Raw genomic sequence first — 20,967 nt, forward strand, 5'->3', positions numbered from 1 at the left:
CTATAGTATCATAGTATATCATGGAACTTCATAAAACTGTATGGTGATACATACTCCTAGAATACAAACAAATGGAACAAAGTTACTATACTGGAGTTAGTTTTGCTGCTGTTTTTTCTTACTCTCTGCTTGTCCGTCATAAATCAGCTATGATAAGATTGAGGAACATTGAATTTTGTGACTATAAATATACATTTTAAAATTTCATGTTAAATCATACTTTTCTTGCAATAAGTTTAACTTAATTGTTAATGTTATCATATTATTACTGCTTGAAAGTTATAATTAATATCCTGAATTTAGTTAATGCCACCACTTCATGTTATGTGAAATATACATGAATATATATCTATACGTAAAATACATAGAAATATATGCAAAATGGACCAAATATACAGAGAAGATTTGATAGTTTCAAATGCTTCCATACTGAGATGATGAGATGAATCGAATACATAAATAGATATACAGTTAATTTTCTGAGTGCTTCAGTCTTCATTGTAGGTAAAATTAAAAAAGAAACAAAGGGAAAAAAATTGCTTGTCTCCCCTTTGCATATTCTCATTTTGAGAAACATAACAATTTCAAGGATGGCAAATTAGCTCATCTTGACCTGCATATTACGCTGAATACCTGTGCTGTCAGATTTCCCTAGCCAATATGATATTCCACCTCATATTGTCAGTTTTTAAGACCTTATAAAAGCATTAATGGATCCAGGAGCCATGGATCACCTTCCTCCTCCTTTCCTTTCTTTGCTTCCATGGAGGTGGTAATAGCTGCACGTAAATGGGTTGGAGGAAGGCGAACCACAGACCCTTCTCTGGTCCCAGCTAGAATTCCCAGCAGCTCTTGCCTTGCTGTTGTTGGTACTGAGGCTGGGAGGCCACTACCTACATTTGTTCACATCTGATTTAGATTGATGAAAATATACATAAAACTGGAGGATGAGGGAGGATGGGAAAAGAGGTGTGGTATTTGACCAGTGCATAGGCATTGTAAGTTTGAATTCAAGACACTGCAGGTAGCAGGAGATAGTTCAGATGTTTCTTTAACCTCCTCAGAAATTGAATAACTAGATGGTTAAGAAACCAATTTCCAGCTTCTTTACTGAAAAGCAGTGCAGAAAAAGGATCTGCTTTGTATCAGAAGAGGTCTGAGACAAACCGGTAACTCTAAATAGAAATAAGAGACATGAACATGCATCCTTCATTAACATTGAAAATATTTTTGATGACCAAGACTGTTTCTGATTTAATAGGATATCGCTGCCTTTAAAATGAATATTTTATTGAGAAAATCAAGTTACATATAGAAGTTTCTACAAGTTTTAAGGGAGAAGACATTCTGATTACATGTGTTAATTTGATAGAGAGAATGCTGAAAGATGTAGTACCTGACAAATACTACATGGGTTCTATGTTGAATGTTAATGTTCTATGTTTTATGTTAATGGAAGTCTTTGCACACACTTTTTCAAAAAAGAAAAAAAAAAACACAAGTTTTTAAAATTCCAGATTTTAAAGCTTTTCCTGCCGTGACTTTTTGTGGTCTGATCTCTGTCTCCATCCATAAAACCAGTAGCCAAAGCAGGAAGTACTGTCTGGTTCATTGATTTGAACAGTTTGATTGTTGCTTGTTAACATTTTTTTTGTTTCTAATTGTCTCAAAGTAGTCCTCAAATCAATGGAAAATAAGATAGTGTACGTTGTAATATATTATAATCTCTAGTGAAGTTGTAAGTATAAAAAAAAGATGAAGTGCCAAAAAGGAAAATGTTAGTGATAATTGAAAAGATTGTATTGTACTGACATACGTAGTCCTACCCCAGTGTTGTACTTAACGCATGCATGCGTATGACCACACACACATGTATGCAGAAGTCTCATCTTGACTTTATTTGCCATGATTTAGTTTTCTCCTTTTTAACAGGAGAAATGTGTTGGTGTAGTGTGGAACACCTATGCTTGGCTGATGTCAGACGTACCATTTATTGCCCACCATGGTAGCTGCTGAGTCCTAGGGCCTTTTCCTAGTGACTTTATTTTCTGCTTTTCTTCTGAGAATAGATTACTAGTTGGATGATTTCTTTCCCTGTGCAGCTTGTTTCTACTCATCATTTTTCCTGGATGAGGGGTCACTTCCGTATGATACAGTGGAAGTGCATCTGCTGTATGATGGACGGACACAGACTTCAGAAACAACAACCACAAGGAAAGCTCTTTTGCCATCATTGATGATTCATCGAGTTCAAAAGCCTGCTCCCATCCCAGCTCAGAGGAGGCCTGGGGGAGACAGAGCCAAGAGCAAGCTGTATGAAATGCACTGACTGTGTTTGCTAAGCCAGCTGCTCTTCAGATACTGGCAGGAAATTAGCCTTTGGCAGATGTATTATGTAGATTGAATATATTGGACATGCACAAAAAGTCCACTTCTATGTCTGGGGAGAAGCAGAAATATTTATAGCCCTTCCCTGCAACAAAAGAAAGATATTTGCCTTACCTGGCCAGGGAGACTAGATGCCATAAGTACAGAAGTTTCACTGTGGAACAACAATACCACTTAATAATGAAGATATCCAAACATTAATGCCATAAACATATACATCATTACACTACATCACACTGTTAACGTTTTCCAGTTAGTATTATATTTTACTAAAGATAAACCTAATGATGACTGAGGCCTTATATTTTTCTTAAGCCATAATGAACTTTCAGTATTGGAAGTTCAAACATATAAAGGTTCAGGTGCAAAAAAATTAAAACTTGCTAGATAGAAAATCCTGCTTAATAATAACTCAGATTTGAGATTATACTTCAATACCCTGGGAATAAAACTCCTTGAAAGGAGTTTTGGTTAGCCAAGAAGAAGCACCTAGAAATTCAAAATCAAAGATAAACATATATGGAACAGATGTAAAGGAAAATGTCATGTATTCTAGACAATTAAATTTGTTCTCTTGCCATTCTCAAAAGCCCCATTCTCATTTGTCATTTTGTTTTAGTGACCTTTTTCAGACATGCTTTGTCGAGCCTTGATATTTGAAAGCTGAATCACTGTCAGAGGCACTGATAATACTGCTACCATCCCCTGCCCTCGAGGGTAATCGGTCAGAGTCACAGGAGGTCAGGGACTACTGGTACCATACATCCTTTCACAGAACTTTCAACATAGGATGTTGATTTGATATGAATAACATCCAAATTCCTCAGACCATCAGTGTTTTCTAGGTTATGAAGTCATTAACTGCCAACTGAAATCTCAGGGTCAAGTAAAACACTCAGTGTTGTGAAAATAGCCTCTTCACCTTTGGCTGGCATTTAGCTAAAGATGAATTTTTAGTGTTATGCAATCAGTTAAAACTGGGCCGTTATACATTTGCATTGCCAGTTACAAAATAGTCCAAAAGATAATTAATCCTCGGTTGGATGAAAGCCTGTAAGGATAACTTTTTTCCTCATATTGGTGTACTTTTTCTGAAAAATCTTTTGCAGAAAACAAACAAAAAAAAAAGAGTAAAAAAAAGGTAAAGTTACATGTTTGGAAATATTTTGAAGCGACTTTGCAACTACTACAACTTTTCATCAAAATATTGATTACAGTGTACAGAATCTAAAAGTTTCAAAACTTCACAAGTCTCTTCAATGTTATCCCAGCCTACTTGTGTCTCAAATGAATCTGAATCTAGAGTCTTATCCCTTTTAGTAAAGGAAAAAATGAACAAAACAGAGCCAAAGAGATAAATAAGACGTGTTACAGGACTCCTACTCCATTCATTTTTAGACACTTTACATGTGGTTAAGGAAATCCTTCTTCTGAGGGGCTTAAAAATCTGAGACACAGTTTGCAGATTTGGCAAAGAGCGGCAGTGTGTATAGAAAGTGTGTAATGGCAGGACTATGTGGTTAGTACTGTGAAGTAATTAGAGTTAATTTCCTCCTTTCTCACTAGGTCAGGTAATTTGTCTTTGTATGAGGATCAAGAGGACAGTCTTTTCTCCTTTGGCAACATTTTGCTTTCTTTGTGTAAGCATATGATTTCCTGTAACCAGTGTTAGACTTTCATTTTTATAATATATGCTAATTACACAGAAATGAATGGAGAAAAGTAATTGTCAGAAAGTTTGATATGTAGAGGATTTTTATGTTTATTTTTAAGGGCTCATATATGGTGGTTATATTTTCTATCAGGACCTGGAAACTTTAATCTCTCAGGAGAGAGGTGGATATTTATCCATGTTATTCTGGACACAGTGTATTACTGAACACTGAAGGTTTTATTGCAAGAGGATTCAATGTCATATTATTTTTGTATTTTAAAAAGCTAATTTTTAGTAATTTTAGAGGTTTTTTATGAATCATTTGTGCTCACTACAGTTGTAATTACACATCTGGCATTACAGATGGAGTAAAATTATTTTCAATATATTTTAGTAGTTTTATGATTCCTTTGAGTTCCCTGTAGTTAGAGTCATGCTAATTATAACAGGCATTATAGACAGAGTAGTATTAATTAAGATTCCATAAGAAATTTTGGAAATTTGTAGAGAATTAAGAGATTAAAAAAAAAAAAAATTGAAAAATATTTAAACTGTGCAGTGGAGTGGTAGAAGATTTTATTGACCTACAAATCTATAAATAATTAATAGTCATCTTTAACTCATTGGGATTAAACTTTCGGTGATAATTCAGGTATATATTAAAAATATGTTTATAAAATGCAAAATATTGCCATCCTTACTTCTTCCCTAAATATCCCTTCTTCATAGATTTTATTTATAGAAAATTGTATTATTGAAAGTGTTTAATAGAAGCTTTGGCCCATTGTTAGAAAGCCTACTGTTTAATCATTTCTCTATACGCAAATTAATGGCTTTTATAAGTAGGCCGTGGAAATGTGTGAATTTAACTGAAAATCTTTAATGCTCTGAGTGTCTCCTCACCTCAGAAAGTCTTCCAGGAATCTGCTGCTTGTTAAACTGAAGATGTTGTAAGCATCACACTTTAAAAGTTATTTCAAGAGAAGTTATTCAAAGATGTTTATATTATTTCCTCCTAAGCATAGCAATCTATCTGAAAAATAACATTTTCAAATGTAAGTGTATAAGATTATTCTACTAAATCTAATTCTTCTTAGACACCTAAGAAACCTACTTGAGGTTTCTTTCCACTTGTAAGGAACCTTTTCACCAGGAAGAGTCGAGTCACACAGAATACACCTTTGCTGTGGAAGTAAACAAGGTGATTGGGAAGCCTAGTGGGGTCAGCCAGGCTGAGTAGCTAGGGTTGTGTGTTATCTTCCCATACACGTCATATAGGATTTGCTGTGACATATCATTTTGTATGTGTGCATCTGCTGTGATAAAGTGAGGGACTCTGACCTATGGGAGACTATGTTGGAGGTATACAGTCTTTTATTTTTGGCATCAAACTTGGCTGTGGCCCTAGAGCTACTTCTTTAGGCTTCTAATCGAGAGATTCTATATTACACCTAAATTATATAACTACATTAGTTTAAAATTAATAGAATGACTTCATGATGTTAATTATGAGGGGCTGTCAGATCTAAAAAAATTTTACTTTCCATCTGTATTGCTACCAGTGCAAAATGAAATGAGAAACTTAGGTTCCCACTATATCATAGAATCATAGAAACATAGAATGGTATATCCTGAAACTTTAGCAGCTAGCCTGAAAGTGAATGAGACATTTTTGAGTACAGAAACGTGCACTGAGATTATGAGATACAATACATAATTAGAAGCCTGTGTTAATTCTGCAGTTAATTCTTATTCTTACTTAGTAGCTCATATATGGATATCTGCTGTAAAATGTTCATATATATGTTACATATCTAGTTTAATATGCATTTTACAGGAAGTTTTGCCATCAAAAGACTAAGGGAAACAATGAAATGGTTTGGTACTTCAGTGTGCTATGAAACCTTGTAATTTGGTTAACGTACTCAATTCTTGCTGTTACCAATAGGAGCCACAGGAGAAATGAGCAACTCTATTCCTCTACAATGAATTTCTGTTGAACAAATATTTTTATTCTGAAATGTTTAGCTTTGAATAGCTCTTAATTTGTATGTCTTTTATTTGTCTGTAAAATACTGGCTTGTATAATTTGTCAACTCTTTTGTGTTCTCATTCTCACTTTATGTATTTGACTGTATGACTCACTCCTTTCCTGATGGTATCTGGTACTTGCTGCGTTCGTTGCAAATCGGGAAGCTGGCAGGGCAATATGACAGGTTAAATGGTCTCGAAAAATCAGAAGACATCCCTGAGATTAATTACTGTCTTCTTCAAAATCTCTCTGTTGAAATACTCACCTTTCCTGTCATGCTGCAGGCCATCCAGCGAGAAAAGCCTGAGAAGTATAGAAAACTGCAAGATGCCAGCAGATCAGCTGAGGCCCTGGTGGAACAGATGGTGAATGGTAATTACATGGGAGTTGATTTAGATAATCTTCTTAGGGATTTGATAAATGCACAGGTTCATATTTATCACAAGAATTATATTAGCAAATACTGCCTGAATGGAACAGTAAAGTAATATTACCTTATATTTCTTTTATTATTTCTCAATGTTAAATCCGTTGATTAGAAAAGAGAACAAAGTCTTGCCACTTTAGTACCATGAAAAGAAATGTGTGTAAAACGTGCCCACAGTAATGAACTGTGTATTAACAATCTGTTCTGCACAGACTTATGTTGTAATCTTATTTTCCGAGTATACTAAGCTTTTGAAGGTACACTAACTCATCTGAGTTAGAAAGCTCTGAAGGCATTACTCTGAACAGTGTGAAAAAAGTCCTTTCTGACTTATTATATAAAATGTATGCTTTGTAATATACATATTTCTGTAATGTTCTGTATCATAGAAAATATAAGATTTTATTGGGTTTTGGAAGAGATTTTTGCCATTCGGCTTTTCAAAGATAATAAATATCAAAACTTATACAACTCTTAAAAAAGAAAATTAGTTGTTTTTTATTTTTATTATTGATTTAAAAAAAAATCTGTTATGTCAGTCTTTTGAACTTTTTGATATTTTTAAGGAAAAAAGAAAAACCAGAGAAAGGTAGATGGAAGTAAAATTATAAGTCATGCCATTGTCCTTGATATTAAAGGATGTCTAACTTTGCAATAAAATATTAAACACGAGCCAACATCTGTCATACTGAAATTATCTGAAATATAGATGTTGAATGCGTTGATCTTCAGAAATATATTTAATATTAAATTGTTATAATGAAGAACCAAGAATTTAATTGCTAAAATTGAAATTATTTGAGTTTAAGGTACTAACTGGCCAAGCTAAACAAATTTGATGGAATGCTAAGATTATCTTGCGTAAGGAGGAAGGCGTAATATTTTAAAAGTGACCATATTTAATGTGTGAGGCATACTTAATTATCATTACTGTAAGAACTGTTGCAAGAGTTCCCTTCCTAGGCTCAGTTGAATAGACTGATGGGAGTCTGGTAACATTTGCACCCTCTTTGAAATCTGTTTGGCAGTTTTCCATGGCTGACCACATGAAAAATTCTGTCAACTTTTTTGGATGTTTTTTCTGCCTTGGAAAACTGATAGTAGAGGACTTTTATGGCAATTTTTTAAATTTGATGCCATATTGAGGCTGGTATTTTGGGCAGAATCTGTCTAGGATACATTTAGCAGTACCCCACTCTTCCTTTGGCCAAATGCAGACTTGCACCTCAAGAATTCCAGCTTCAGTTTCTTTAGATTATGTAGTACTTTCTGGTGACTAATTTTGGTTTTAATTCTAGAACTCACTAGCATATTATGTATTAATTTTCTGGAACTGTACTAGCTACCATGTTTAGTATCAAGTAGGTTAATATTCTATCTTAAATGTTCTCGTATGGTTTTAACTCAAGGTTGTCTTTTTTTTTTTCCTTCAGTCCATGGGCCCATGCTTATTCGTGGTTTATAGATGCTGTGATCTTGACTGTGGCTAGATGTGTATTTAAATATTTCCAATATGTCCCCCCTCACACCTTGTTGTAGAAAGCATGTCCTCCAGCTGGGATGCAAACAGAGTAGACTAGCTAAGTCAGCATGACTTTATCTGTTTGATATCAGCTTCTCTGACCTCTGTATCATGCCATATATCATAGTAGCCTTGGTAGCAAGAATATTCTAGCAAAGATGACAGGTTAGTTGCCTGTGAGAAAAAAAAAAGATCCTTTTTTGTCATGGTTTTAGGGAAGAAACAATTCCTTTGAAAAGTGAAATTGTTCCTGTGGACTTGAAGCCTAAAATGTTTATGGGACTGTTGTAGTTTAGCCCCGCTTGGGACCAAACTATGCAGTCTCTCACTCGCTCTTCCCACCCTCCAAGGGAGTAGGGAGAGGTAATATAAGAAAAAGGCTCGAGATTTGAGATAAGGACAGGGAGACATCCTTAAAGTTACTCTTAAGGGCGAAACAGACTCAGCTTGGAGAAAACTGTTTATTTCTTATTAAAACCAAAGCAGAATAATGAGAAAGAGAACAAAGTAACATCTCCCCACCCATCCCTCTACCTGGGCTTGACTTTATTTTGAGTTATCTCTACCTCCTTCCCCCACCTAAGTGGCACAGGGAAGTAGGGAATGGGGGTTACGGTCAGTCCATCACATGTTATTTCACGCTGCTCCTTCCTCCTCGGGGGAAGAACTCCTCACATCCCTCCTCTGCTCCGGCATGGAGTCCCTCCCATGGGGTACAGTCCTTTGTGAGCTGCTCCAGCACGGGTTGTTTTTTTCACAGGGTGCAGTCCCTCCAGAACGGCTGCCCCAGCATGGGCCCTCCACGGGCCATAGCCTCCTTCAGGCATCCACCTGCCCCAACGTGGGGTCCTCCACGGGCTGTGGGTGGGTCTCTACTCCTCCATGGGCCTCCATGGGCTGCATGGTGACAACCTGCTCCACCATGGTCATCACCACAGGCTGCAGAGGAATTCTGGCCAGGAGCAACTTTAGTCCTCCCCCTCCTTCTTTATTGACCTTGGCGTCTGCAGCTGTTCCTCTCACAAAAAATTCTGCACAATCATCTCAGGCAGATGCCTCTCGGGTTCTCTTCACATCTCCTCTCCAGTTCTTGCAGCCGGGCTGGGCCGAATCGGACCCAGTCGGCCGCCTGGCGGGAGGCCAAAGGGTGAGGGCCACAAGGCCCACAAGGCTCGCACCTTCCCCTCTCTGCTTCTGCTCCAGCTTCTTCACATCTTCCTTTTTTTTTTTTTTTTTTTTTTTTCTGTTTTTCCCCTTCTTAAATAACGTTATTGCGGATGTGTTATCAGGGAACATTCTACCACCAATTGGCTCCACGTTGGCCAGCAGCAGGTCTACTCTAGGCCCAGCCAAGTCCTCCAGATAAAGAGGAAACTTCTAGCAGCTTCTTGCAGAAGCTGCCACTGTAGTCCCACCTCACTAAACAAAACCAACTCAGGGACTTTCAGCTACTCCACTGTTGCAAAGGCAGTTTGAAGAATAGTGTATAAAATGGCAAAACAATCACCACCAGGTGGGAGCAGCAGAGAGTAGAATTAAATAATTAACTTTAATTAAGGAGAACTGTAAGATGATTTTAACAAAGAACTTGCAATTGCAATATCTTGCTGGGTGTTCAAAATTGTGCTTTGAATGTAGAGGAAGTTCACTGCCATGTTCAGCCTTTGTACTTATGAATACAACAAATTTTCTGTTTGTCTTATCTTCCAAGTCATTATGATCTAATGCAATTGCAATTAATGGGATTATCTCTGAATTGAACTAGGAGATACGTTAAAAAAGTAACTCAACTCAAACTGTAATAAAATTATGCAGCTTTATATTTTCCACAGTAATTCAACTAAGTTTCTTTAGTCTTTGTGTGGCTTGTGGAAGTTAATTTGGGACATACAGTCTTCATCTTTTTTTTTTTGTTGTTGTTGATTTTCTGTTGATTTCTGGATTCAGTAGGAACAAGAAAGAGGAAAAGATATCATGTAGGAAAGTTTTGCTGAATCTCCAAAATAAGCTTCAACAAAGGAGATTGACTACTATACCTACATACCTTCCTCTTCTAGTGCTGGAACTCTTTTCCATAACATGAGAAGGAACCGGAGTTAATGTGCCTTTATGGATTTGTGGGAGACATGCAGTTTAACATGTAGTGGATGGAAGATGTGCTATGTTATCTTGAGTGAAAAACCTTTTAAACTATTTACAGATCACAAATGATGTTGCTCCCATCATTATTCTGTGTGGTAATTTCTTTAGGGAAACCGGTCAGTGAAGCAATTGATGATTGTCATGCATTTGCAGTGTACTCTGTAATTGAAAGACTACATGAAGCAAACGGTTTTAAGGCATAGATTAGTTGTGAAGTCAAGTGATTATAATTTTGACTGCATTGCTATTTTTTACTTATTGCGTATCAATTAGATCTGGATTTCTAATCATTAGACTCTTAAGATTCAAATTGTGTTATCACTAAATTCTTGACTTTACTTATATATTAGATGTATGTCCTCTTTTCTCGTAAACAAGATTCTGAACATATCAGTTGAAGTGCATAAAAAGATTAAGACCTGAGGTGGATCGTAAGAGAGATCCAGAATGGTGATAAATTTCATTGTTGTATCATTTGTATTTTTTTTCTTGCTTTTATTTTTACTGTGGGAGGAGAGGGAATAAGTAAAAAAATAGGATCCAAATTCTGGAGAGAATTTGATTGGTTTATATATCATTTCATTTGTTTGTTCCTAAGCACAGAGGAAAATATTCTGCAGAAGTGTATTTATACAAGGTACTATTCTTGCCTTACGTAAATACTTTCAGCCATTGTCAGCAGAAGTATTTTGCACTAGAAAGAACTTTCATCTTACACAGTGCAACTGTTCTTGTGTTTGTAAGCAGTGTGCCTGGATATTGCCATTTGAAGGACTTTTCACAGGGGAAATAATTCATGCTTTTGGTGGATGATTCTTTACCCAACCACCCATCTTTTACATGGGCTGTGCTTTGCTTCTTGCCCATGCTTTTAAAGAAGTGTGACGATTACAATCAATGCAAACTTGCATCTTCTGTTTACCAGTGTTTCTAGGAAAAAAAAAAATCTATTCTGTTTTTCTTTTCTAAATTCTGTTCTAAAATAGAATGACAAATCTGTTGATGTGTAAGTGAAGCAGTTTAGCAGTTTGAGTGGACACTTGGCTATTATGGTAGTTTAGAATAAAATAAATAGGGCACCAAAATGATTACTCAGAGAATTTTGATAGGCAGCGTTAAAGTGAATACAAATGAATTTGCTGTGATAAAACGTATAATTCTGAAGTGCCACTGTTCTGTGGAAGAAATATAATATCTTGTGTATGTGAAATGGTAACTCACTTATGAGTCGAGAGCTATAAAAACACAGATAATATTACATTATTCTATCATAGAACCATAGCAAAAGATAAATGCACTTAGTAAGATATACTTCATATTAAGTGGCAATTCCAAAGTACTTGCATATAAGGTGCTACACAATTAAAAATATTCAGACACAATTTGTTATGCGCAGTACACAAGGTAATAAAATTAATGGATGCACTTCAGATAATGATCTGTTTCCTCTGGGTACAGTATATTTATTCACTGATTATATCAGAAGCTTTTAGAATATGAAACATGAAAAGATTATGAACCATTATTCCTAAAATAGTATTGTTTTACCAGAAAATGGGGTTTATATTGTTTCTTTGCCTGCTTGTCAGCTTTTGATGTGTCTTCCTGCCAAGACTTAAACAGAGTAAGGAGACTGATGTTAACATAATGAATGAAAGCTAGTGGTTATTAAAGTTGCTGAAGATAACGAAGAAATCAGTACTTATTATGGAATTAAGTTTCAAATTCTTGATTTTCACCAATTTAAGGAGCAAATAAAACCATTAAAATTATGCCCTTATTGCATCAACTGCTCAAATAGTTATTAATGTGTCATTTTCAATGAGGTGGAGGACTAGCTTTCTTCAAAATAAGACCAAATTTTGGCAAATTTGCACAAATGATTTGAAGTGCAAGTAATGACCACTTTCTTGCATTCTTCTGGAAATGACAGACCAACATGTGATAGACAACTTTGAGTTATCTGAGCAGACTGTGAATTAAGAGAGTTTTAAAAATGCATCCTATGGAGATTTTCAGATGAGTCTTCCTTTCAGTAGGATATTGTGTTGCCTAATGGAGGAGCACCTCTGCAATCTTTTACCAAACATGGCTCTGCACACCCCAATCTTGTGCTGTCCACTTCAGTTACATGAAGAGCAAAAGCATTACTTTGTTCATCTGTGCACTTGTGGAATCACATTTAGACTCAAAGTTTAGATAATAAAGAAAAGAATTAAAGGAAGTTGAATAATATTGGATATTTCCACATATTTTAGTGTCATGTGAAGAGGGACATATGAGTGAAAAGAAGAGGATCTGGTGAATCTAGATTTTCATCTGAAATATAGTCCTCTCTGAATCCTCGAAGAAAATATTGCAGTGAGAAGTATTATTATGTAAGGAGAAGCCATGACTGCACTTCCCTTGGTAATCATAATCTTGCCTAAGGGTACTTTGGAGAATGTGGCAGCTGAAAAGAGAGGAAAGGAGGAATAAATAAAAGTGATCTTTTTATATCTACTCTGCCAAACTTATAGGCAGTGTCTTCCAGGTTCAGAGGTTCAGGGAACACAGCGGCAAAGATATCTGCTGTCTGTTATGAGTATACAGCATTTTTATAACCAAAGTCACAACAGGACAGAAGCAACTCTTGAAAAAGAGCATAGTTAAAGGCTCATCTTCTATATATGTGCTTGTTCTTGCTGTTGGTGAGATTCAGCCTCTTTGTGCCTGGTTGTCTTTGATTGTTGTTATTCAGAAATGCTATGCCATTTGAGTTTATGCTGCCTATTACTGTATGTTCGTTAGACATTACACTTTAAGAAAATGTCGTTGTGCATAGCACATCTGCTGATGCAAACACAGACACACAGAAGACCCGATCACTGTTGGATTTTATTAAGTTGTGTCAAAATACTGTTTACATCTTTATGCTGTAAAGTTCATTTTATACCCTTGCTCAGGCTTTAAGTTGTGCCATCCAGTTTCTGGAGTATTGATGAGTATGTATACCAGCTCCAGCCACCACAGCTGACATTATTTCCCAGTAGTACTGGACTTCCTATTCTACATTTTTTCTTGTGCTTTTTGAAATCATGCACAATTTGCTTGGCTAGGGCAACATCCTAGAAACAGTACATGTCTGGGGTACCGGTATCAGGTACTGCACAGTCTATTTCCAAGTGGACTGTTTCCAAGCGACTCTGAATGGAATAGCCCTGAGCTGAATCCAGAATAGGATTTGCCAGAGAACTATGGTGTTCACCAACAGACATGATCCCAGAATATCGTTGTGTGGTCTACCATATAGCATGCATTATAGTAATTCATTAGAAAATTTTATCATAATAAATTTCCAGTCCTTTTTTTTTTTTTATTTAAGGCATTTATCTGTAATTAGAACTCCATTTCCTATGTCCTACTTCAAAAGTTGCACGTGAACTTTACTATTTTTTATCCCTGATAAGGAAATTTTCCTGCAGTTTGGGAGTACAGGTTGCAAACGAGATAAACATTGTCAACATATAAAAAATCATGGAAGTATAGTACTGAAGGCTTTTGTCTAATTTGCTTTTAAACTTGTTTCTAAGAAATAGAAAAACACCCTAGATTTGATTATTTTGATAAAAACATAGCTTCTGTTTTACTGGTTAACTAGCGTATGACTAAGTGATGATGTTATTAAAAATGTTGTTAAGCATATAGCATTACTCAATGGATTGAGAATTTTATTAATTTTGAAATCAATATTGATCCTATTGCTATGTGTATCAGTACATGTCATGCCATTAAAAAAAGGTTAGAGATTACTTTAAACTTCCTCTGAAAAATAAATGAGATACTTAAGTTAGTGTTTCAACTCAACCTGAATTCAAATTTTGGAATGATTATAAATTATGTCGTTGTAAGACCTCTTTGCTTATCTTTGATATGTATTGCCTTACTTTCTTAACAGAGTATATGGAGCTCTTTTACCTTTAAATAGTTCTAAATAATTGCCTTGTCTCTAATAACGAAAGTCAGTTTTCCTTTATGAACTTTAATTTAAGCATAATTATTGAACAACAGACAGAAATAAGCAAACTATATCAGAGAAACCAAACCCTGCCTGCAAATAATCATAGAGAAGTCTCACCTGTGGTTTCTCAGCTCTCAGTCTTTGCTTAATATCTATTGATGGTCACTGCTGGCCACATGGGAGTGGCCTAGATGGAAGTTTGATCTGATCATATGTTTATTTCTCAGTGCTTATGATATTTCTAAAATAACACGTAATAAAAAATTTAAGGGTTGGACTATCAGAAACATCAAAACAACTGCAGAGTATAGTTCCCATTTATTTAAATTGATCTTTTTATAAAAAAAAACCCAACAGTCTTGTAAATTAAAATCTAATTACAGTCCAGACTTTGTTTTTAAAATCCAGCTGTCAGGCATTTTCTTATTTCTTACAGGAGTTTTAATTAGCTTTAAGTACTGTATCTTTACTTTCTACGTTATTCCCATTCTTGTACTTTAATGCACTTTATAATTCATTCCCATAGCAACAAAAGTACCGTGGCAGGAACTTAAAATATTCTTGCAATGCTTTCTCTACTAATGTGTAACATCTGTATGTTTAGGACTGTTATTTGATGACAAGTCATTAACTGGATTTATGAACTCTCAAATACAGAAATTGAATTGTTAAATTAATTTACTTTTTAAATTAGTTTTCTTTGTGACTTATTTAAGTGTTGAACTTTTCTTGTTTTCTTTCTAGAGGGTCTGAATGCTGACAACATTAAACAAGCCTCAGAGCAGCTGAAGAGCCGCTGGATTGAGTTCTGTCAGTTACTGAGTGAAAGACTGGCATGGCTGGAGTACCAAAATAACATCATTGACTTCTACTCCCAGCTGCAGCAACTGGAGCAGACAGCAATTACTGCAGAAAACTGGCTGAAAGCACAACCCACACCAGCAACAGATCCTGCTACAGTAAAAACTCAGCTGGAAAAATGCAAGGTTAGAGATTCTTCTCCAAGTTTTTTATTATATTGTACTTCGTAGGTGTTCCAATAGTGGGACAGATTATGACCTACACAATTTGAATATAAAAGTGGAAAGTGGACTCCGTCTTTCCAAGATGATAGCTGAAAATATTTATTCAAGAAAAGGAAAGATGGCAAAGAAATAAAGAGGCAATAGAACCTAGTGTATAGGTATTTAAAATCCTGCCCCAAATATTTCGCTATTAAGATACCTAGATAGCCTAAGGCTAGGGAGCTATGCCCCTAAACACTTTTTCCTTTTTTTTTTTCCTGTAAGAATCTGTGTCATTAGGTCTTCATTAAGAAACTGTTGCTTATCACTTCTGTCATAAGGATCTGGGACAGAGAATTGTCTTCATAGTCAAGGCCAAAATTCTGCCGTTGCAGACCACTTTACTTGTTACATATCCTGCGTTTTCGTGCAGGGTGGATTTTGTAGTTGAATAGAGGAATATTCTTCTGTCATCATGCAACAGAATTACAGTAGTTTTACAAAAATGGTCACACTAATTCACTTATTATTCTCCCTAAATATTTTAATTTGTGTGCTGCACCATCATAGAAATTTTTTTATCTCTCTTACTGTAGACAACTCTGTGGGTGGAGATTAATTACAAGCTGACATAGGTTGACAAGAATCTGTTGTGATGTAGTAATGAATTATAAATGCATGACATACTTGTAGAAGTTTAACTTTATGAAATCTTTATGAAAACTTTATGAAATCTCAGGCTCCAAAAGCTCTCAAACTGAAAACAGTGCTTGAAACACAAATTTAGGACAACCTTGAGAAGTAGGTCCCTGCAAACCTCATGAGGTTCAATAAGACCAGGTCAAAGGTCCTGTACCTGGGTTGGGGCAACCCCCAGTATCAATACAGGCTCGGGGACAAAGAGATTGAGAGCAGCTCTGAGGAGAAGGATTTGAGGGTACTGGTGGATGAAAAGCTGGACATAAGCTGACAATGTGGGCTCACAGCCCAGAAAGCTAACCGCATCCTGGGCTGTATCAAAAGGAGCATGGCCAGCAGGTCAAGGGAGGTGATTCTGCCCCTCTAGTCTGCTCTCATGAGACCCCACCTGGAGCACTGCATCCAGCTCTGGAGCCCCCAACATAAGCAGGACATGGACCTGTTGGAGAAGGTCCAGAGGAGGGCCACGGAGATGATCAGAGGGCTGAAGCACCTCTCCTATGAGGGCAGGCTGAGAGAGTTGGGGCTGTTCAGCTTGGAGAAGAGAAGGCTCTGGGGAGACCTTATAGCATCTTCTCAATACTAAAATGGGGGTTATAAGAAAGATGGGGAGAAACTTTTTAGCAGTGCCTGTTGAGATAAGAGAAGGAGAAATGGTTTTAAAATAGGAGGAGGTAGATTTAGACTAGATATAAGAAAGTAATTTTTTACAATGAGAGTAGTCAAACACTGGCACAGGTTGCCCAGAGAGGTGGTAGATGCCCCATCCCTGGAAACATTCAAATCCAGGTTGGAGGGGGCTCTGAGCAGCCTGATCTGGTTGGGGATGTCCCTGCTCCTTGCAGGGGGCTTGTACTAGATGACCTTTAAAGGTCCCTTCCAACCCAAACCGTTCTATGATTTTGTGATTCTATTTTCAGGCATTTCCAAGCTGGCATTGTGCCTACAGAGGTTCTGTTTTCTTGCAGAAAGCCCTACTATGAACTATACATTTAGCTTACTTTCCTCATTTCTTTTTACTTAGTAGTTGCAAGTGTCACAGTTTGTACAATGTCTCCTGAAGATAAAACAGCAAAACCCCAAGCTGTAATGTGTTACTGGGGGGGCTTCTAGAAGTCACTGTGCATCTTCATTTCTCCTTTTCTAATTCAAGCTCTTTAGCCCGTATATAATCTAACAGAGATGAGTCTAGGTTTATGTGACATGGAGTTTTTATCTTCCCAGCTACACATGAAAAGGATCCTCCTTGGGTGTGGAATTTTAATGTACAATCTATCTTTTTTTCTTTGAGCATTACACTACTAACACAATATGGTGACTTTAAACAATGGTAAGAACATCATATTGAGAGCAGAGGTATTGATTTGTGAGAAATAGTTAAAAATGGTGAATTTCTTCTTATTGTAACTAATGTAGCTGGAAGCAAAACAGTTGTGTAATGTGCATTGAAACAGTGGTGATTTCGTGACATTAGTTATTTCATTTGCTGGACAGCTTTATCTTAATGTTTTTTGTTTAAAAATGCAGGATGAAATCATTCGAATGTCAACTCTTCAGCCTCAAATTGAACGGCTGAAGGCTCGAAGTCAAGCACTCAAAGAGAAAGAACAAGGGCCAGTGTTTCTGGATGCTGACCTTGCTGCTTTTACCAGCCATTTCAAACAAATATTTGCTGACATGCAGGCCAGAGAAAAGCAGCTGCAGACCAGTAAGTGTTCATGACAAGAAGTCAGTTTGCCTGACTAGCATGCAAAAAATAGTTGTATATATTTTGCTTTCCTACATTTGTATTTGTTTTTTTCATACTAAACCAGTGGTACAATTTAGGTGGTCTGTTTTGCAATTGAATTAATCTTTCAGAAATTATCAATGCCTTATATATTTTATAATAATATGAAAACAAAGGAAGGTACACTATTCAGAAGCAACGGTTATATTCAGTGTAGTTCTACCATCAGATCTCCTCTTGTTAGCATGTTTATGGACAGATTCAGTGATATTTTTTGGCAACATAAAACTGTCTTTGTTTAGTCACATTAAGAGACAGGGCTGTCTCCCGCTGTCAGTGGAGAGTAGAGAGAATTTAATTGCAGGATTAAATCTGCTCTAGATTTTCATAGCATAGAAATTTAACTCCATAAAGCTCATCAAAGAGAGTAGCTACTTTAGGGTATCTAGTTTTTCATCATCTGGTGAACTGTTCTTTTTTGGAACACAGAAGATATGACTACTAGTTATAATGTTATTTACAATATTTATGATAAAATGCATTTTTCAAAAGGGGAAAATGGTGTACCAAAATAGGAAGTTGACTTTATTTCTTATTAAAGATACGTGGCATATCAGTGGCTACTATACACTTTCTGTATTTGTGTATGAAATTAAAAATAAAGTGTTGGGTAGAAATGTAAATTTAATTTTTCTCAACAGCAAATAGATTATTTGCCCCTTGCACCAATGATATCTGTAAATGACTGTACTGTTTTGAAATTATACATAGTGCTAGCTCCTTCTAGTGGATCTTTATTGAATTCTTCCTAAATTCATGATTCCATTTTTGAAGATGGGTTTACTTCAACAACACTGCATTATAGTACTGCTGTGGTTATTTCACACACTCACATGCACACAAACTGAAGAGGTGATGGTGTGCAGGAGAACTGAAGAAATGAAATGCAAGTGTGCCATAGCAAGTGATGAAAGAATGAGCTGTAGAAATTTAGCATCAAGAAGTTTCAAGTTTATTCATACCTCTAAAGTCCAGCCATACTTTGGATAAGATTTTAAAACTTTCCGTGCCGCACTGGTTTGTAAACCAACCAGTTGGTTAGTCCTGTAAGATGAGTAGCGTTCATTGCCTGAACTGCAATGCCACCAAGCAGGGCCTTTGGTAATGTTCTTCCTGGCTGTTTATTCCCAGTCCTGTGCTGCAGTGTGCTCCTCCAGTGTCCTGGCCAGCTGCGGAAGCAGGTGTCCTGAGGTAACAGTGTTGAACAGGCAGGGGAGTCTCCTAAACTGCTAGAGAACAGAAGTCTGTGAATCAGTGGTTTTCTTGAGTCCTTGTCTGTTATTATTTTATCCAGCTGCTCTGCATCACAGGCTCTTCATTTCAGATGGTTCATCTGTCAAGATGAGACTCTTTTAACCCATACAGTACATACCTGTAATGATATTTTAGGTGAGATTATTATGTCGATCATATTTTATTTTCAGAAATTCTATACATAGTTTTATCTAAAGTGCTAACTTCCTTTCATAACTCTGCTGTATATATGAATGAGCATACTTGGGATACTTCATTAGGTCTAATCTTGTTTCAGGAAAGTCTTTTGAATCAAACAATATGAAAAAAAAAAACCCAAAGCTGAAGCACAGAAAATTTGTCTCTTTGAATCTGAGTTTCTTCCGCTTTCTTCAATGACTGTTTTTCTTCTGTTGAACAGATAGAGAAAAGGCCATATCTCGTGTTTTTATTTTAGCCTTAGTTTAATAGAAAATGTTGGCATATTGCTAGAGCATTTTAGATATTTACATCTTTTATTTGCAGTTAATTACAATTAATTGTTTTCTGTAGGTAGAAGAATTTCTTAAAGACTGAATGATGTTTTGCAAATCAGTGGTAGTATTTGCTCCTTTTTTCTTCCCTGTAAATATAACCTACACATGCTAGAAAGATTTTTTTTTTTTTTTTTTTTTACTCATTATTAGGAGGGTTTTTTGTGTGTTAAAAGAATTTTGATTCATCTTTAGGGGTCTGAGAGTTTTTTTGTTTATTTTTTTTTTCTTTTTTTAATGTTCCATTATGCCATTATGTTTTTGGATGGATGAGAGTATTTAGCTATGCTGTTCTGTTTTCCAAGGGAATTTTTTTCACCCAAAAAAAAAAAGTTTCCTATAGTTCTAGGGGATTGTCTTCCTCAAATTTTTTATTTGGTTGGGTTTTGGTGGTTTTTTTTGAGGGTGGTGGTGTTTTTGTTTTGTGGGTTTCTTAGGTTCAAGAGTGCTTAGTAATTACTCTGTGCTGTATGGTAGATTTGTTAATAAAATATTATTAAAGATTAACAGAGATAATCTCAAATGTTTTTATTCATGTTTTGATTAGTATTTCCAGTCATAAAACCTAATTAAAAACTAATTTTAACATCTGTTTGGTTGGTTTTTCACTATTTTGCAATGTTGTTTATGAAATAAATACAACCTCATAAAATATGATGAAATATGACCCCATTTTTCTGTATATCCATAGGTGATTGATCCTTTGAAATTGGTGTATCCATTATTCCAACTGTCTCTCCTCCTCAAACATATTTAGAGTAATTTCTGGATTATTAGTATAAAGAAAAAATAGAAGTCAGGCAGTGCTTCAAACTATTCAATAATGTGCACAAGGGAGTGAAATGAACAGTCATGGCAATAATCTGAATATGAGTAATGTGATTTCCCAAGGAAATTCTTAGTTTTATAATTGCCCTGTTGAAGAATGAGGGGTTGAACTTTATATTTATTGGTCTTTAAATTAACTGCTGCCGTGTCAGAGAGATTTCTAGGGAGCAGCCTAGTCAGCTTCGCGTTTCCTCTCAGCACAGAGCGAGCTGTCAGTCAGTGCCAGGTGAGTACTCCCTGGCTCAGACTACTTCCCACAAGGCCCGCGATTCATTCCAGCACTCATCTTGTGCCCAGACTGGACCAAATTCTGTTAAGATGCTTCTGGTTTTCAGTCTTGCTGCAGTGAACTCTCTTACCCAGCTGTGGTCTTCAGTGAGAAGCATTCTGATACATGTGCTCAGTTTGACAGGACTTCTTCAGAGAGGATTTAGCGAGTGTCATTAGATTTTTAGAAAGTAACTAAAAAAAAAAAAACAGAAGCTTTTGTGGCAGGTTAAATTAAGAATATCAAGATGGAGATTGCAAAGGAAAAGTTATACTTACTTCTGTTTTTCTCTGCTTCATAAATTCATGCAATGTGCTTTCCTTTTAAATTCTAATTATACCTTTTTGGGATCAGTAATCCCCAAAGGTGAAGTCATTGTCACTGTTGTTATTTTTATTATTATTGTTAATGGACCATTCATGTGAATTTAAATGATGTTTCTCCTACT

At 36.0% G+C, this 20,967-nt stretch overlaps 1 protein-coding gene across 11 annotated transcripts in view; it reads left to right on the top strand.

Moving 5' to 3' along the window:
- Positions 1–20,967, top strand: part of DMD (dystrophin) — a 1,302,935-nt gene that overhangs the window by 547,670 nt on the left and 734,298 nt on the right. For all 11 annotated transcript variants that reach the window (XM_086766697.1, XM_086766715.1, XM_086766672.1 and 8 more), the window contains 3 exons: positions 6,359–6,446; positions 14,910–15,151; positions 17,396–17,576. In XM_086766697.1, coding sequence (XP_086622823.1) covers positions 6,359–6,446; positions 14,910–15,151; positions 17,396–17,576 — 511 coding nt within the window. The remainder of the gene's footprint in view (positions 1–6,358; positions 6,447–14,909; positions 15,152–17,395; positions 17,577–20,967) is intronic.

The sequence above is a fragment of the Chlamydotis macqueenii genome, chromosome 1 (genome assembly GCF_036417535.1).
Source record: "Chlamydotis macqueenii isolate bChlMac1 chromosome 1, bChlMac1.mat, whole genome shotgun sequence".
Lineage (NCBI taxonomy): Eukaryota > Metazoa > Chordata > Aves > Otidiformes > Otididae > Chlamydotis > Chlamydotis macqueenii.